Genomic DNA, 17,968 nt, shown 5'->3' with positions numbered 1-17,968 from the left:
ACATAGCTGCCTATGGAGCAGGCTAATGAGGTATCTTACTCCAGAAAGAAAAGAAAAACCAATTCTTTGGCGCTTACTCGTCTTTGGAATCAGGTTTCTAATCAGTTTCTATGACCGTACATTGTCATTTATGATTTATACCTGTTTATTTTGGTTTTATATATTTTCACTGTACACAATTTTACCATCATTCTTTCTGCTTTGTTTTCTTTCGTAGTGCCATTTCTACCTTTATTCTTTGTCTCTCCAAACGCCACTCAATCTCATAACCCTGGACATGATTAAAAATGACTAACGTTCCAAGGCCTTAGTACTAACCTAAAGCCCCTGAGCCTTCAGAATCCCTCTGACTTCCTGATTCTGGGATAGCTGTGTTGATAGCATGTAACAGACTTGGATACCTCTTAAACTAACATCTCTTTGGTTGACTGTTAGATGTCTGTGGTTGCATTAAAAATCCCAATAATTAAAACTAATTTACTCTTCTTCTAGTCTAACTTACAGATTTCTAAATATTTCAAGATATTGGAATCATATTACTTAACAAATGCAAAGTATATTTCCTGAGGCTGTTTAGATTTCTTTCATAGCAGGCAGTCCAAGAGGGCTTCGCCCCAAAATGGAATGGGGGGGGGAAATCAAAGCAAACACGAACGTCTGTCTTTGTAGCTACCAATGACCAAGCAGATGCTTTTAGTTTGTGATCAAGTTACGGGTTTTTATGCCAGTTAAGGTAGTATAATTGTGTTAGCATAATATATATTGGTGCCAATTCATACATGCCTCTAATCCTAGCAGTTGCCTTTTAATCCAGATTTATGGATTAGGAGAAAACCATGAGATAAAACATTTTGTGAGTTTAAAACAGGTCATTTAGAAAATGTACGCTTTATAATTCTAATGTTTAGGTCGGAAGGCTTAAAATTTCTGTTATAGAACAATGGTTAAAGAGGAGGTGGGGGAAAGAAGGCAGAGAATACAGATCAATGGGAGATTACAGTTATCCTGGCATGTGTAGTAATCAGATGTCTCCGGGGATCCCATTGCAATTAAAGGAAAAAAAAATAAATGGAAGTGTAGAGTTTACCTCAGCCACCAAGCTAAGCCTAAGAACCATGTGCAGGCAGCTTTGGCTCAATGGAAGCTGTTGCTGGCAGGTATTGTTTCAAGAGCGCCTCACTCAGACTCCTCCCCTGTGTCTGTTGCAGGTGTACGGTGGGAAGTTCAGTCTGGAGAGTCCAACCAGATGGTCCACATGAATGTCCTCATCACCTGTGTCTTTGCCGCTTTTGTTTTGGGTGCGTTCATTGCAGGGGTGGCTGTGTACTGCTACCGCGATATGTTCGTTCGGAAGAACCGGAAGATCCACAAAGATGCAGAGTCTGCCCAGTCGTGCACAGACTCCAGTGGAAGTTTTGCCAAACTGAATGGTCTCTTTGACAGCCCGGTCAAGGAATATCAGCAGAATATTGATTCTCCCAAATTGTATAGTAACCTGCTGACCAGTCGGAAAGAGCTGCCGCCCACCGGAGATACCAAATCCATGGTCATGGACCATCGAGGCCAACCCCCTGAGCTGGCTGCGCTCCCCACGCCTGAGTCCACCCCTGTGCTGCATCAGAAGACCCTGCAGGCCATGAAGAGCCACTCGGACAAGGCCCATGGCCATGGAGCTTCGAGGAAAGAAACCCCACAGTTTTTTCCTTCCAGTCCTCCGCCCCACTCCCCACTAAGTCACGGGCATATCCCCAGTGCCATTGTTCTTCCTAACGCTACCCACGACTACAACACGTCCTTCTCAAACTCCAATGCTCACAAAGCTGAGAAGAAGCTTCAACACATCGACCACCCTCTTACGAAGTCATCCAGTAAGAGAGATCACCGGCGTTCCGTGGATTCCAGGAACACCCTCAATGACCTCCTGAAGCATCTGAATGATCCAAATAGTAACCCCAAGGCCATCATGGGAGATATCCAGATGGCCCACCAGAACCTAATGCTGGATCCCGTGGGACCTATGTCGGAGGTCCCTCCCAAGGTCCCCAACCGGGAGGCATCGCTCTACTCTCCTCCTTCCACTCTCCCTAGAAATAGCCCAACCAAGCGAGTGGACGTGCCCACCACTCCTGGGGTCCCCATGACTTCTCTGGAAAGACAGAGAGGTTACCACAAAAACTCCTCCCAGAGGCACTCTATATCTGCCATGCCTAAAAACTTAAACTCACCCAACGGTGTTTTGTTATCGAGACAGTCTAGCATGAACCGTGGCGGGTACATGCCCACACCCACAGGGGCGAAGGTGGACTACATTCAGGGCACACCGGTGAGTGTTCACCTGCAGCCTTCCCTCTCCAGACAGAGCAGCTACACCAGTAACGGCACCCTTCCGAGGACGGGGCTAAAGAGGACACCGTCCTTAAAACCGGATGTGCCACCAAAGCCTTCGTTTGCCCCTCAAACCACCTCTGTCAGACCACTGAACAAATATACGTACTAGGCCTCCAGTGTGCTGTTCCCCCGTGTGGCTTTTTGCTGTCCACATGGTTGCGAGGATGATGTTGTAAGGGTACCTTTAAGATAAGAGACTCGCTTGTCTTTTAAGAGAACCAAGTGGCCAAAGAAACTCTCTCACTTTGGCAACATCGGAACTTGCCACATGTAGCTACTGCAGCGAGGCTTCTGTGTGCTTGCCCGGAAACAAAGGAAGGTGCTGGCCATTCCATTTCTTTTGTTTGAAGCTGAAGAGGAGTATAGCCCTGGCTCCGAGAGGCTACCTTCCCGGGGCAAAGAGCTAATACAGTGCACAGAAGAATCTGTGAGCAAATACTTGAAAATGGGTTCAACTTAGACTGCCATGATTATGGGTGGTCTTCCCATTCAATGTGAACATTTTAAGATGTATGCATTCACCTTGCCTCTTGCACAAATGTCAAAAACAAGGGTAATGTCTCAAAGAAACAAACTTGTAGATTACCAAACAATTTGCTAAAAATTCAGTCTCTGACCCAAACTGTAGCATTTTTTTTCATGTGGGGCAATTTTTTTCATGCCACCAATGAACTGTGTGTGTGTGTGTGTGTGTGGGTGTGTGTGTGTGCGTGTGGGTGCATCCTGTACCCACGAGGATGTGGTTAGGGGCCCATTGCATCTTTTTGTGCTATGGAGTTGTTTACATTGAGCATGACTGTACAAGAGACAATAACTACTTCCTACAGCAGTCCATTGTGTTCGGCTTTGAGAAATAAATAAAAGGAAGGCTGACTTAACCATCACTATGATTGACTTACCTGGTACCCAACGCCAGAATGTAAGAGTTCTAAGTAATTTTGTGCTGCTATTCATTGAAACTTCTATTACAGTCTTGCCAGCTTAAGGACATAGAGATGTTAAGAGGTATCCTTGATTTATCCAACAGTATTCAGTAGTAAAACTTACCTGTCCACTGTGAATCCGAGCCTGAATCACACTATTTAACCTTTGACACACTAATAAGGTTTTAGTTTGATTGTGTTTAGTTTTTCCCATGTAGTAAAATTTCTCTTCCTTTAACTCCTCCTACCCCCAAGATTTAAAATTGAAGAAAAAAAAAAAAAAAAAAAAAAAAGTAGAGGGAAAAGTGAAAAGAATTGTAATTGGCTTAACAGACAGTCTATGAAAATCTAACAGTGGTGCAATCATGTCGTCTATGTTGTGTTGTGTGAGAATTTCCTCCTAAGTCATGCAGGTAATGACAATATACTGTAAATATTACATGTGGTTTACCTGAATCTGTGCATTTTGTGCCTTATTCATGAGAATGATAGAAGTACTAAAATATGTCAAGTGTTTTCAGTATAGCACATCATTTACAGAGTGCCAGTTGTAAATGTTTTTTCCAACCAGCACCTGAAGAGACTTTTTAAAAAATCAAATAAACAGCCTAAAAACCTTTAAGCAGCCCACCCAAATCGCAGCATTATGTCCTTTGCCTTGATAAACATTCCTGCTTTCCTAAGGATGAAACAGTGATACTGTGAAGTCAGATGAGGTTTCTTGGGTCACGGGACACCTGCAGAGAACTCAGAGTCATTGATTCCTAGCTTGGCAGAAGCCACGTGCAGTTGTTGATGGGCAATCCGATGGCTGTCTCAGTTACGATGCTGCAAGTCACACGGTGGTTCATTGACCCCCCAACCTAGATAGTAACAAGGCAGAGGAGTGCTCCTGACCAAGTCAGACAAATAGGTTCAGCTGATTCCTTGTGATAATGCTGATGATACACATTTCCTGGGGGAGGACGGGTCAGAAGACCAGAGCATTTTTATATAAGATGTAGAATACTGATACAGTTATGCTTTTCCTTTGAGAATATTGTTTTACGAAGAACCCAATTCCCTGAGATCTCTGGAAGCTCAAAAGCTAAAACGTCTGTTGTTGAAATACTTCATCCTTGCAACTAAAATATTACAGATTAATAATAAATTAAACCAACCAACGATAAACACTACTCAGTCCACCGCCAACAAACATGTTTAAGTTCACCTTACCCATATTAATCCTGGCTTGCGGAAAACGGAGCTGTAACTCTGTGTGATTCCCGGTAACATGTTATAACATTGTGCTGCCTTGTCGTTTGTAATGTGAGTTCCTTCAGTATTTATGTTGAGATTTCTAACATTAAATCTAGTCTCTATCCTGTTAATTTAATTTTTTTAAATGCTTTATCCATTTGTGCAAAGGTAAACACAGATTGTATCTTTTTTAATGTTACGGCATAAAAAGTAACCCTAAAGTGAAGTGGCTCTATACTGTTTTATAGAGTACTTTAACATGTATAGATATCTTGTAAACTTGTATTGTGGATGTGTAAATAATATGTACTTTGGGTTTTTAACACCGCATGTAAAGTCAAAATAAAATATATAAATCATTATCTCCTGCCTTTTGATATTGAAGAGGTTTAACAACATTTTTTCAAAATAGTTTTGAGTCAACACCAGTCCTTTTTTAAAAATCTACCAAAATATTCTTATCTGGAATGTTTGCTGCCCAGTCAGGGTTACACCAGCATTCTCTTTTTAGAAGGCTGGTGCCGATGGGTAGACTCCTGAAACACTGAGAAACGATTTTTAAAACCAGAGGAACTGTGTTGCATCAATAGTCAGGAGCTACAGGGCAAACATACCAGTGGCTCACTTGTCCTCATAATCTGGTCCAACAGACATTTTTAAAATTCATGATTTCTATTCCCACATTCTTCAATGTCATTTTAAGTCCAAAATTTATAGCTGGTATCCCGGATTTTCTGCAACTTGATATATGGCATTTCTCAATTCTGTTGTTTTAACTGAATAGAATATATGCATAGATATCATCCCCAAATGTTGAAATGGGAGGTATAGTTACGATTCCATTTAGTTCTTGCCTTAGCATGGAATGAGGTGGTGACTGCTGGCTCTGGTGGATGTCACTTCCCTCTGAGGGTGTCACTTCCCTCCTGGGAGAAACAATAGAATGTTTGCAGTGACTTCTCATGGGCCCAGCTGCTGCTCCTGGCTGCAGCCCACCTGTGCCTCTCCATGGCCACATTTTCCCCAAAGCCCCAGCCGCATCTCTGCAGAAGCAGAAATTGCCACATTCCTGACTTGGTCCTGGTTCTAACATGATGTCATCTAATGAAGGGCCTGCATTTCCATGGTAGTTGATTGTATCAGAGTTCCCTTTTCATTCTTCTTATGGCACGTTATAGTTTAGATGTAGGAGGAAGAGTGCAGGGATCCTGTACAAGGGTACGTACCTCGGTTACTGGAAGGCCGAATTGCCCTCTTTTAACAGATACCACCACTACAGCTGTGTAGGCAGCAAGACAGTGCCACTAGTCATGGAGCCGACTGGCATTGGGTGCCTTGCCCCATTGCAGGAAGTCAGCCTGTACCCTGCTGAAGTTCTGGGGAAGGGGGAGGGGGTGTCCTACCTTCTCACCAACCTGCAGACGCCCATTTATAACTCTTAGAATTTAAACAAATGAACAAAGAAAGAGACAAGGGAAATTTATCTTCATCCTGTTTCTTTGTGGGCTTCCTGAGCATTACAATCTCTTTCATTTACATTCTCTATTTCTATTGAGTTGGTGTTTATTGCACCTGATGGCCATTACACCAGATTTCCTGGGTTCTTTGATTTTTCTTTCTCTCCTCTCCTGATAGACAGACTTAACCTTTTCCCATTGTGGACATCTTTGATAATTTAATGAGTGCTACAGACTGAGCTGAATTTCACTTCTCAGGAGATTTACAGATTCCCTAAAACTATGATTCTTCAAGGTGAACAGTGTCATTTGAAAGAAGGAGTTTTCATAAGGAAGACATTGTAAAGGTGCACATTTATTAACCAGGACAGACCACCTGTCCTCTAGCTTCAGAAGTCCCATTGATTAGGCACTGAGGTGACTCTGGGGGTGGCAATTTTGGAACCAGATGGAACGCTTGAGATGCTGGTGCAGGCTAAGAAGAAAAGGGTGTCCCATGTAAGGCAGTGTCCTGGTGGCCAAGGTGCTGGCCCGGTAGGTACCAGAAGGACCGACCCTTTTCCCCTCCCTTCCCAGCTCATCTTCATCCTCCTTGTCAGAGGAGGGCTAAGAACAAGGGGTCAAAACAAGCCCTGGGTCCAGGTCTGGGAGCTGGGTTCTAATCCTGACTCCATCACTCATCAAGCAACTTTGTGGCACTATATATACCTCTCTCGACTTCAGTTTTCTCATTTTTGAACAGAGATGGTTTGACATCCGTATCTCTGACAGTTTTATGCAACCTGCCAACTCTATAATTCTATTACCTACTTTATGAATGCTATGCGTAAATATTACTCTTTCAATAGCTTGATTTGTGGGCTTTTTATGGATGTGTGAGGTTTTCTCCTGTTAGATATGAGATATATGTGAAATTTGCAATAAAATAAGGCATGATAAACAAAGCACTTCAAGCCAGTTAGCTTGGGTCTCTATGTGATCTTTACCCTTTCCTGTATATATATAACATGCAAAACAAATCTGTCAAAGTTGCATTCTTTTATCTACTAGATATGATACTATCGTATAAACAAGGAAGAATTGGACCTAAAATAAAATTAACCTTTAATTCTCAGGGAATAGGGATGAGAGGGGGTTGGGAGAGTGGTCAAATCCTGAATAAGCAGACCCATGAATCAACTGAAATTCACACATAAAGGAAAATAGAATATTTGGGGCACTGTCCCATGATCTGATTCTTTTGATTTAAAAAATTTTTATTGATGTTTAAAGAAAGAGGGAGAGGGAGAGAGAGAAACATGAACATGAGAGAGAAACATGAATCAGCTGCTTCCTGCATGCCCCCTCTCAGGAAATTGAGCCCACAACCCAGGAATGTGCTCTGATCTTGAATACAACTGGCAACCTTTCAATGCATGGGATGATACTCAACCAACTGAGCCACACCAGCCAGGAAATGATTTGATTCTTTTTAAAATTAGGTATTGATTACTGGTTGATCAATGTCTCTGTAACATGCAGTGTTTGGTTCCTCTTAGCCTCTCATGATATGTTTGAGTGAAAGAAAGTATGAAAACATAACACTTATTCCTATGCACTATTCCTTGTAACTGTTCTTTACTTGTGTGAGATGGACCCCCTGATGTTAGAGTGGGCAGAAGAGGGAAGTTTTTCAGGATCGAGCAGCCCTGTCCAGTGGACCATCTGTGCTGGTGGAAATGTGCTCTTCCTGGACTGTTCAGTATGGCAGCCACTAGCATGGATGGCTCTGAGCACCTGGAAAGTAGCAAGAGCCACTGAGCTACTGTACATTGGACAGCGCTGGTCTAGAAAGCCACTGCTGCTCCTGCCGCCACGGTCAGGTCTGGCCACGGCTCTGAATGCAGCAATTCCATGGGGCATGTAGCTCTGATTAATATATGAGGCATAATTTGGACATTTGATTTATGTACCCTGTGCCTCACCAACAGCTAGGCTCACAGTTGATCACTAATCAATCACAGATCTAGTCTGAGGTTTTGTGTGTGTTCTCCGATTTAGAAACTCTGATGAGCACAGTTGGTATCCAAGAGAGGGTCAGCACTTGGGTTGTGTGGACAAGTTTTTGCTTTTCCAATGTTATTTTTTGAGCTTTTGAAGCCTACTCAGTTCATCCTCAACATGCTTTCTGTTGGAATGGGACAAGCTTTATCATCCCCATTTTTAAGGTACAGAAACTGAGGTCCATGGGGCTATGACAACTGTAGAAATGCAGATGGCAGCCAAGTCAAAACTCAGGGCTAATTCACCTATTCTCACATTCATGTCCTGTGCACACACCAACGCATTCCATGAAAGGGGGAAAGAGAATATCAGTGTTCAATCAGAAAGGATGGCCTCTGTCCAGCACTTCACGTATAACGAGAAGAAACAAAAAAGGTGGAATAGTTATAGTATCTGGGGTATGTGCCAAACATCCAGTGAAAAAATGAAACTTTCAGTGATCAGTCATGTGTTGGGCCATCGTAATGACCATGCCAAGTCAATTATTTGGGGGAAGGAGGGATCTATGAATTGAGTTGATTTGTAAGTTGAAAGCAACCAAAGTGGATAGACTCCGTGATGTTAGAAGAAGCTAACCTGACGTGTCCAACCTGAACCCATCTATAGTAAGTTTCTGGGCATCCTGCCAGACTTACATCTGTGGGCTGTCAGAGTCTCGGGGAAGAGCTCCCTTTATTTCTTATGTTGGAATTTCTTTATATTGAACTGGGGTTACAGATTGGGAGTTAAACACAGTTGTAATTTTCCCACTGCTCCCTACTGTTGGGGGGAGGGAAGTCTACCTTAGAGGAGAATGTTTTCTGGTGGTTTGAGCTGCCTAGTCTTCATGAAACCCAGCAGGAGCCCAGAGAAAATGTCTGTTGAAAGAGTAATTTTGATGACAGACTCTCATAGTCTTATCTTAGTCCTGATGGTAGGGCCTGGCCAGATATTTGCAGCTGTTGGTGCTGATAAGCATACTAGAAGCATACCCCTCTTCTTAGCACTTGCAAATCAGGTTCTCAAATAAGAGAATTATAGAATTCTTTTCACATTCTGAAAGGGGCATTCCATGGGTTGGAGTCAGCTTTTGAAGTGTAAGAAGTAAATGGAACCTTTGGGTGCTTCTGCAAATTTGAAAACTCGGGTGTTAGGGAGCATTTAGAAATTGAATTAGGCTCCAAAAAGCAATGCCATCTCAGGTTGAGGGGACAATTCACTGGTCCAGGCAATCTGGGCCTTTGTTGATCAGTGTGTACCTGCAGCAACTCATTGAAATCAAAACTTAAGAGTAGCCAAGACCGGTTTGGCTCAATGGATAGAGCGTTGGCCTGCGGACTCAAGGGTCCCAGGTTCGATTCCAGTCAAGGGCATGTACCTGGGTTGCGGGTACATCCCCAGTTGGAGGGTGTGCAGGAGGCAGCTGATCAATGTTTCTCTCTCATCAATGTTTCTAACTTTCTATCCCTCTCTCTTCCTCTCTGTAAAAAATCAATAAAATATATTTAAAAAAAAAAAACACACACACACAACAAAAAAACTTAAGAGTAAACCTGATGTGATGGCCTCCTCAGACAGCCTAAGTGAATGCTGCCCTATGAATAAGTCCATCTGGATTTCAGAACTTAGTTTAGTAAGCTGTTATTCCTGATGACCTATGCAACTCACCTCCAGAGAGGAAGAAACAGCTGAATTTTTGATATGTGCTTAATTTGCATAACTATCATAAAATTACTTAATGAAAATAGATAAATACTAAACTGAAGAAAATAATAGAATTCAAATTATTTTAAATCTCAATATACAAATAGAAGAGAGACTGATTCTGAGTTTGTTTTAAAAAAAAGAAGAAATCCTAGAAACAGCCCCTGACTTGATTTTAGTTAAATGGTCTCAAGAAAAGTTGAAGTCTGCTCATTGCTGAAAACAAACTGCCTAGAGATTTATTTATTTATTTATTTATTTATTTATTTATTTGTTTGTTTGTTTATTTTTGGTTTTACAATTGTTTTTTTTAATATATTTTATTGACTTTTTTTGCACCCCTCCCTCCCTCCCATATATACCCTCCCTCCCCAGAGTTTTATGTCCATTGGTTGTACTTATATGCATGTACACAAGTCCTTTGGTTGATCTATTATCTCCCCCAGATCTTCCTCCCCTCCCCACTGTAATTTGACAGTCTGCCTGTTGCTTTACTGTCTCTATATCTGTTTCTTGGTTCATCAATTTATAATGTTCTTTATCATCCACAAATGAGTGAGGTCATGTGGTGTTTCTCTTTCATTGATTGGCTTATTTCACTCAGCATGATGTTCTCCAATTCCATCCAGGTTGCTGCAAATGATGAGAATTCCTTCTTTTTTATGGCAGCATAGTATTCCATTGTGTAGATGTACCATGGTTTTTTGATCCAATCATCTGTTGACGGGAGCCTAGGCTGTTTCCAAATTCTGGCTATTGTAGATTGTGCTGCTATGAACATAGGGGTGCATATATCCTTTCTGATTGGTGTTTCTAGTTTCTTGGGATATATTCCTAGAAGTGGGATTATTGGGTCAAATGGGAGTTCCATTTTCAGTTTTTTGAGGAAACTCCACACTGTTCTCCACAGTGGTTGCACCAGTCTGCATTCCCACCAGCAGTGCACGAGGGTTCCTTTTTCTCCGCAACCTCACCACTTGTCCTTTGTTGACTTGTTGATGTTGGCCATTCTGACATGAGTGAGATGGTACCGCATTGTTGTTTTGATTTGCACCTCTCGGACAATTAGTGACTTTGAGCATGTTTTCATGTGCCTTTTGGCCTTCCTTCTGTCTTCTTTTCAAAATATTCTATTTAGGTCCATTGCCCATTTTTTAATTGGATCATTCATCTTCCTTTTATTTAGTTGTATAAGCTGTCTGTAAATGTTGGAGATTAAACCTTTATCAGTGGTATTATTTGCAAATATGTTCTCCCACACCGTGGGCTTTCTTGTTGTTTTGTTGATGGTTTTTTTTGCTGTAAAAAAGCTTTTTATTTTGATGTAGTCCCATTTGTTTATTTTCTCTTTAGCTTCCATTGCCCTAGGGGCCGTATCAGTGAAGAAGTTCTTTTGGCACACGTCTGAGATTTTGCTGCCTGTGGATGCTTCTAGTATTTTTATGGTTTCCCGTCTGATGTTTAAGTCCTGTATCCATTTTGAGTTTATTTTTGTGAATGGTGTAAGTTGGTGATCTAGTTTCATTCTTTTGCATGTGTCTGTCCAAATTTCCCAACACCATTTATTGAAGAAACTGTCTTGACTCCATTGTATATTTGTGCCTCCTTTGTCAAATATTAATTGAGCATATTGATTTGGGTTGATATCTGGGTTCTCGATTCTATTCCATTGGTCTATATGTCTGTTCTTGTGCCAGTACCAGGCTGTTTTGAGAACAGTGGCTTTGTAATATAGTTTGAAGTCTGGTATTGAGATCCCTCCTACTTTACTCTTCTTTCTCAGGATTGCTGTGGCTATTCGGGGTCTTTTATTGTTCCAAATGAACTTTTGGAGAGTTCTTTATAGGTCAGTGAAATATGCCGTTGGTATTTTAATGGGGAGTGCATTGAACCTATAGATTGCTTTAGGAAGTATGGACATTTTGATGATGTTGATTCTACCAATCCATGAACATGGTATGTTCTTCCATCTCCTTACATCTTCCTCTATCTCTTTTTTCAGTGTCGTGTAGTTTTCCGCAAATAGGTCCTTTACTTCCTTAGTTAAATTTATTCCTAGGTATCTTAATTTTTTTGGTGCTATGGTAAATGGAATTGCTTTTTTAGCCTCTGTTTCTGTAGTTTCACTGTTGGTGTATAGGAATGCCATGGATTTCTTGGCATTAATTTTGTATCCTGCTACGTTGCCAAATTCATTTATAAGTCAATTAGTTTTTTAATGGAGTCTTTTGGGTTTTTTATGTACAATATCATGTCATGTGCAAATAAGGATAACTTTACTTCTTCTTTTCCAATTTGGATGCCTTTTATTTCCTCCTCTTGTCTAATTGCAATGGCTAGTACTTCCAGTACTATGTCAAAGAGGAGTGGCGAGAGTGGGCATCCCTGTCTTGTTCTTGTTCTTAGAGGGAATGGTTTTAGTTTTTGCCCATTGAGTATAATGTTGGCTGTGGGTTTATCATATATAGCTTTTATTATGTTGAGGTATGATCCTTGTACTCCCACCTTGTTAAGAGTTTTTATCAGGAAAGGGTGTTAGATTTTATCAAATGCTTTTTCTGCATCAATTGATATGACTATATGATTTTTATCTTTCAATTTGTTTATGTGATGTATCACGTTTATTGATTTGTGGATATTGTACCATCCTTGCATTCCTGGAATAAATCCTACTTGGTAATGGTGTATGATCTTTTTATGTTCTTCTGGAGTCGATTTGCTAGAATTTTGTTGAGGATTTTGGCATCTATATTCATGAGGGATATTGGCCTGTAATTCTCTTTCATTGAGTTGTCTTTATCTGGTTTTGGTATTAGGGTGATGCTGGCTTCATAGAAGGAGTTTGGAAGTGTTCATTCCTCTTGTATTTTTTGGAATAGTCTGAGGAGGATAGGTTTTAGTTCTTCCTTGAATGTTTGGTAAAACTCTCCTGTGAAGCCATCTGGCCCTGGGCTTTTGTTTGCTGGGAGCTTTTTGATGACTGTTTCAATTTCTTCCCAAGTCACTGGTCTATTGAGATTTTTAGATTCTTCCTGATTGAGTTTTGGAAGTTTGTATTTTTCTAGGAATATGTCCATTTCCTCCAGGTTGTTCAGTTTGTTGGAATAGAGTTGTTCGTAGTATTTTGTAACAATCCGTTGTATTTCGGTGGGGTCTGTTGTTATTTCACCTCTTTCATTCCTGATTTTGTTTATTTGGGTCCTCTCTCTTTGTTTCTTAGTTAGCCTGGCTAGAGGTCCATCTATCTTGTTTATCCTTTCAAAGAACCAGCTCTTGGTTTTGTTGATCTTATGTATTGTTTCTTTGGTCTCTATGTCATTTATCTGTGCTCTGATTTTTGTTATTTCCTTCCTTCTGCTTACACTGGGCTTTTCTTGTTGCTCTTTTTCTAACTTTTTGAGTTGTAGAGTTAGATCACTTGTTAGCCTTTTTTCTAGTTTTTTGCAATAGGCTTGTAAGGATATGAACTTCCCTCTCAAAACTGCTTTTGCTGTGTCCCATAGATTTTGGATTGTTGTGTTTTCATTGTCATTTGTTTCCAGGATGTTTTTAATTTCTTCCTTGATTTCTTTGGTAACCCAGTCCTTGTTTAATAGCATGCTGTTTAATCTCCATGTGTTTGATTTTTTTGGATTATTTTTATTGTAGTTAATTTCCAGTTTTATGGCATTATGATCTGAGAAGATGCTTGATATGATTTCTATCTTCTTGAATTTGAAGAGACTTTGCCTATGTCCCAAAATGTGGTCTATCTTTGAGAATGTCCCATGTGCACTTGAGAAGAATGTATATTCTGAGGCTTTGGGGTGGAATGTTCTGAAGATGTCAATTAATTCCATCTGGTCTAGTGAGTCATTTAGGATTGATATTTCTTTGCTGATTTTTTGTTTTGATGATTTGTCGAAGGGTGACAGTGGGGTATTAAAATCTCCTACTATGATTGTATTGCTATTAATCTCTCCCTTAATGTCCTCCAGCAGTTTTTTTATGTATTTGGGTGCTCCTGTATTGGGTGCATATATATTTACCAGGGTTATTTCTTCTTGTTGGATTGTTCCTTTTAGTATTATGAAGTGGCCTTCATTATCTCTTGTTATGTCTCTCACTCTGAGATCTAATTTGTCAGATATAAGTATTGCAAAGGAAGGGTCTGAATCCCAAGAATACTGTACCCAGCAAAGCTATCAATCAAAATTGAAGGAGAAATCAGGAGGTTCACAGACAAAAAAAGCCTGAAGGAATTTATATCCACCAAACCAGCAATGCAAGAAATGCTAAAGGGTCTACTGTAAAAATAAAGAAATAGGAAGTGAAGAAGGAACACCGGTATAGAATAAAAATGGCGTCAAATGAGTACCTATCAATAATAACCTTAAATGTAAATGGATTAAATGCTCCAATCAAAAGACATAGGGTGTCAGAGTGGATAAGAAAACAAGAGCCATACATCTGTTGTCTACAAGAAACCCACCTCAGAAAAAAAGATGCACGCAGACTGAGGGTAAAGGGATGGAAAAAAGTTTTCCAGGCAAATGGAAATGAAAAAAAAGCTGGGGTAGCAATACTGCCTAGAGATTTAATTTAGCTGAAAGGGAGAGGTCGCTGATTAGGATCATCCTTGAAGTCCTTAGGTTTCTAAAGTGTGTAAACAATGTGTTTTGTTTTTGCTGGAGATCCAAGGACTCAACTGATGAAATACAGCAATTTTAGAAATAGCGAAGGCAGAAGAGAGGTTTCTGAAGAGCAGAACTACAATCCACGCAGAGTAGCCGGGACAGCAACTGGCAGCTGAGCGAGGTGTGGAGGAGACGGCTAAGGGTCCAGAGCTGGGACTCAGAGTGGAGGACCTGTGTCAGCTCTGTCCTCTTCCTGTCTCCAAGGGCAGGAACAGGGCAGGAACTCGGAAACCTGCAAAGCCAGATTTTCTCCTTTGTCTTCTCGTCCCTGGATTCCAAAATAACAGAAAGCAAGGAAGCCAATGAATTGAGAGCGGGCAGGTCTGAGGACAATGAGATTGTGACAGTAATGACAACGTGTGAGAGTGGGAAATAACTAGTGGAGCAGAATTCTCTCCTCTCTGACAGCATGCCAGTTCAGGCTGTCAGGAAAGACACACCCCTTTGCAGTGTTCCCTCAGGGGTCCTCCCCTCTTCTCACTTTTTAAAAAGTGAGTTTTCTCAACAAGTTTTCCCTTTGAAAAGGTGACTTTGCCCTCCTCTCTGTTGTAGCTGCATACCACTTTAAAGAGATTAAATTTGTTTTCTTGGGGTTTTTTTTTTTTTGTTGCTTTTTTAAGGAAATCATAACCACTAGGCAGCCCAAATGGAATTCAAGTTCTAAATTGGCATTAAGGGGCCTAGCTTTTCACCATATTGTTTTCCTTGGTGTTTCCACTGTTCTAACTTACATAAAGAGTGTCAATCCCTAGACCATTTGGCTCAGTAGATAGAGCTTCAGCCTTGGACTGAAAGGTCAAGAGTTCAATTCTGGTCAAGGCCACGCATACCTGGGTTGCAGGCTTGATCCCTCCCTGGTTAAGGAGGCAACCAATTGATGTGTCCCTCACATCAATGTTTCTCTATCTCTGTCTCTCCCCCTCCCTTCCACACTCTCTAAAAATCAATGGGAAAAAATATCCTTGGGTGAGGGTAACAACAACAATGATAAAAAGACTATCAATAGGCAAGACAATTCAAGAGAAAGATTTTATTCTCTGAAAATAAGCTTAGGATGCAAATGGGAGAAAATTACCCCCTTGTTGAAAATTTTAAATTACTAGTGATCACAGAACTGAATTTGTGTCTCTTGGTTTTAGATTAGTCACTACCAGGGAAAGAAGAGAGATCTCTAGAGGAATGGTACCATGTGATATCACCACAGTTAAATATCTTTATAGAGCCTAAAAATGTCAAGTACAGTCAGCCCTACAATAATTCAAGAAGTTTTATTGGTATTTTGTTTTGCAACTATTTTTTGTTGATGTTGTTGTTGTTGTTTTTAAACAGTGCTTCATGGTTTAGCTCAAAGTACACATGGCTAGGGCTCAGAATCTAGTCCCTTCTTAGCTGTGTGAACTTGTAGCCTCAATTCCTGAGTAACCAGAGGTTGCATCAACTAAACTTCATGCCAAGTCTTGTTTTTGCAGTGAGAGCCCATTGACCTTGGGCTGCACCCGTTTATCATTTGTTAGCCTATAAACTGTATGAGTTTGCCCTTCTCCAAAAAATAAACTATCCTCAGTTTAGTCATCTGTTAAATGGGTACAATAACACTATATATCCCTCTTAGGGAGTTTGTGGAGATTGAATGCATTTCTACATGTGAAGTGTTTAGGCAGCATTGGCACTAGGAAGTACACTATACATATTATACATATTTTAATTTTATTATTGTTCTGTCTTTGTTGAGAAAAGCTAAACCAATGTTTTTATTATAAGGGATAATTTAAGCCAAATGATACTGTGACTGTTCATGTAAACATGGGCTGGAGTGCACTGGTGGGTGTGGCTCAGTTGGCTGGGCATCCTCCCATGTACCCAGACTTCAAGAAGTCCTGGGTTCAATTCCAGGTCAGAGCACATGCCTGGGTTTCTAGTTCAATTCATGGTAGGGGGCATGCAGACTGATGTATCTCTCTCTTTCTCCATCTCCCTTCCTTTCTCTCTAAAAAAAATAAAATCAATAAAAACATATTTAAACACTAGAGACCCAGTGCATGAAATTCATGCAGGTGGTGGTGGTGGGGAGGTCCCCTCAGCCCAGCCTGCACCTTCTCACAATCTAGGACCACTGGCTCCTAACTGCTAACCTGCCTGCCTGCCTGATCGCCTCTAATTGCCCCCCCCCCCCCCCACTGGCCTGGTCACTCCCAACTTCCCTCCTCCTTGCTGGCCTGGCCACCCCTAACTGCCCCCTGCCAGCATGATTGACCCCAACAGTCCCCCTCTGCCAGCATGGTCTCCCCCAACAGCCCCCCTCCCTCCCCGCTGGCCTGGTTGCCCCTCACTGCCCGCCACCCGACAGCCTGGTCTCTCCTAACTGACCTCCCCCACTCAGCCTGCTGCTCAGTTGTTTGGTCTTCCCTCACTAACCCCCCTGCCGGCCTTGTGGCCTCACTCAGCCTGTTCGGTGGTTCGTTCAGTTGTTTCAGATGTGATGGTCCCCGGCTCTTTATATAGATATATGGGCTGGAGTAGTAAGGCTTTGTGAAGGAGCTTAAGTTTTACCATATCTGAACAATGGAGAAAGGAATGCTCTGAAACTCTGCAAAGGCTTTTGCAAGGTGAACCCCTTCCTAGGGAAGTCACTTCTTTCTGGGTAAATAGGCCAGGCCCATGGAGTGGCAGCATTCCAAGAGAAGCCTCCCTTTTGCGTCTGATAGCGGTCTGAAATAAGCATTTCAATTAGATTCATTAAGACAGTTATTACTTGGTAATTGAATAGCAACAGATTGCAAAGGAACACTTATTGAGGTCTAATAAGTATGGAGGAGAGAAATCTTCTCCTTCTGTAATTCCATCAGCTATAAACCAGTGTAATTAGATTCTTACTAACACATTCAAATTGAAGGGAATGTTGAGGCATATAATTGGCACTTGGGAAGATACCTGTATTACGTTAGGGTACTTTCATTTACATACTTATTAAGTGTCAGTTTCAGTTGTTAAACAACTCAGACTAGTGGACAATAGTAGGTCAAGTGGCTAAGCAAGAATTAAGTTCTTAGACATATTAGTAAATTAGGATCAGATATATTTTAAAATATGAAATGTAACTTTATTGTATCCCTAAATTTGCATCAATCCACATATTATTTCAATGCTTCTTGTGAACCAATTCAGGATTCTGAATTATTTTTTCAAGTATAATAGATTCATGCATTCATTCATTTGCAGTTACCTTTTAAGCAACTATTATTTAGGGAGGAAAAGCATGTTATTTGCCATTAATTTGATCATGGAGATAGTTACATAAGAAAATTCCATAATTTCTGACACAAGCAAAATATGCTGGAAGAGCAAGAACAGACATAAAAAAGCAAAGCCTTTTGATATTTTTCCTGTGGGACACCATCCTCTTTGGATTTCAATTTTCTATCTGATGCAACTCAATAGTTCCACTTCCCAAATCAAGCACAAACTTCCGAGGCAGATCCTTAATATTCATTACTTTTTTATGCAAAATGATTACCAGGTGCTCTGTGTAGAAAAAAATTAAACCTCAGATAACCTTTAT

At 40.9% G+C, this 17,968-nt stretch overlaps 1 protein-coding gene across 9 annotated transcripts in view; it reads left to right on the top strand.

Annotated features, from left to right (window-relative positions):
• The window catches only part of SEMA6D (semaphorin 6D), a 57,615-nt gene extending 52,703 nt beyond the window's left edge, over positions 1–4,912 (top strand). For all 9 annotated transcript variants that reach the window (XM_036443138.2, XM_036443123.2, XM_036443136.2 and 6 more), the window contains one exon: positions 1,209–4,912. In XM_036443138.2, the coding sequence (XP_036299031.1) occupies positions 1,209–2,497 (1,289 nt within the window). In that variant the 3' untranslated portion in view covers positions 2,498–4,912. The remainder of the gene's footprint in view (positions 1–1,208) is intronic.
• The last annotated feature ends 13,056 nt before the right edge of the window (positions 4,913–17,968 follow it).

Source organism: Pipistrellus kuhlii, unplaced genomic scaffold, assembly GCF_014108245.1.
Source record: "Pipistrellus kuhlii isolate mPipKuh1 unplaced genomic scaffold, mPipKuh1.p scaffold_m20_p_1, whole genome shotgun sequence".
Classification (NCBI taxonomy): Eukaryota; Metazoa; Chordata; class Mammalia; order Chiroptera; family Vespertilionidae; genus Pipistrellus; species Pipistrellus kuhlii.
Note: the sequence above shows the minus strand (reverse complement) of the source record. Positions and strands in the feature narration are given on the sequence as shown.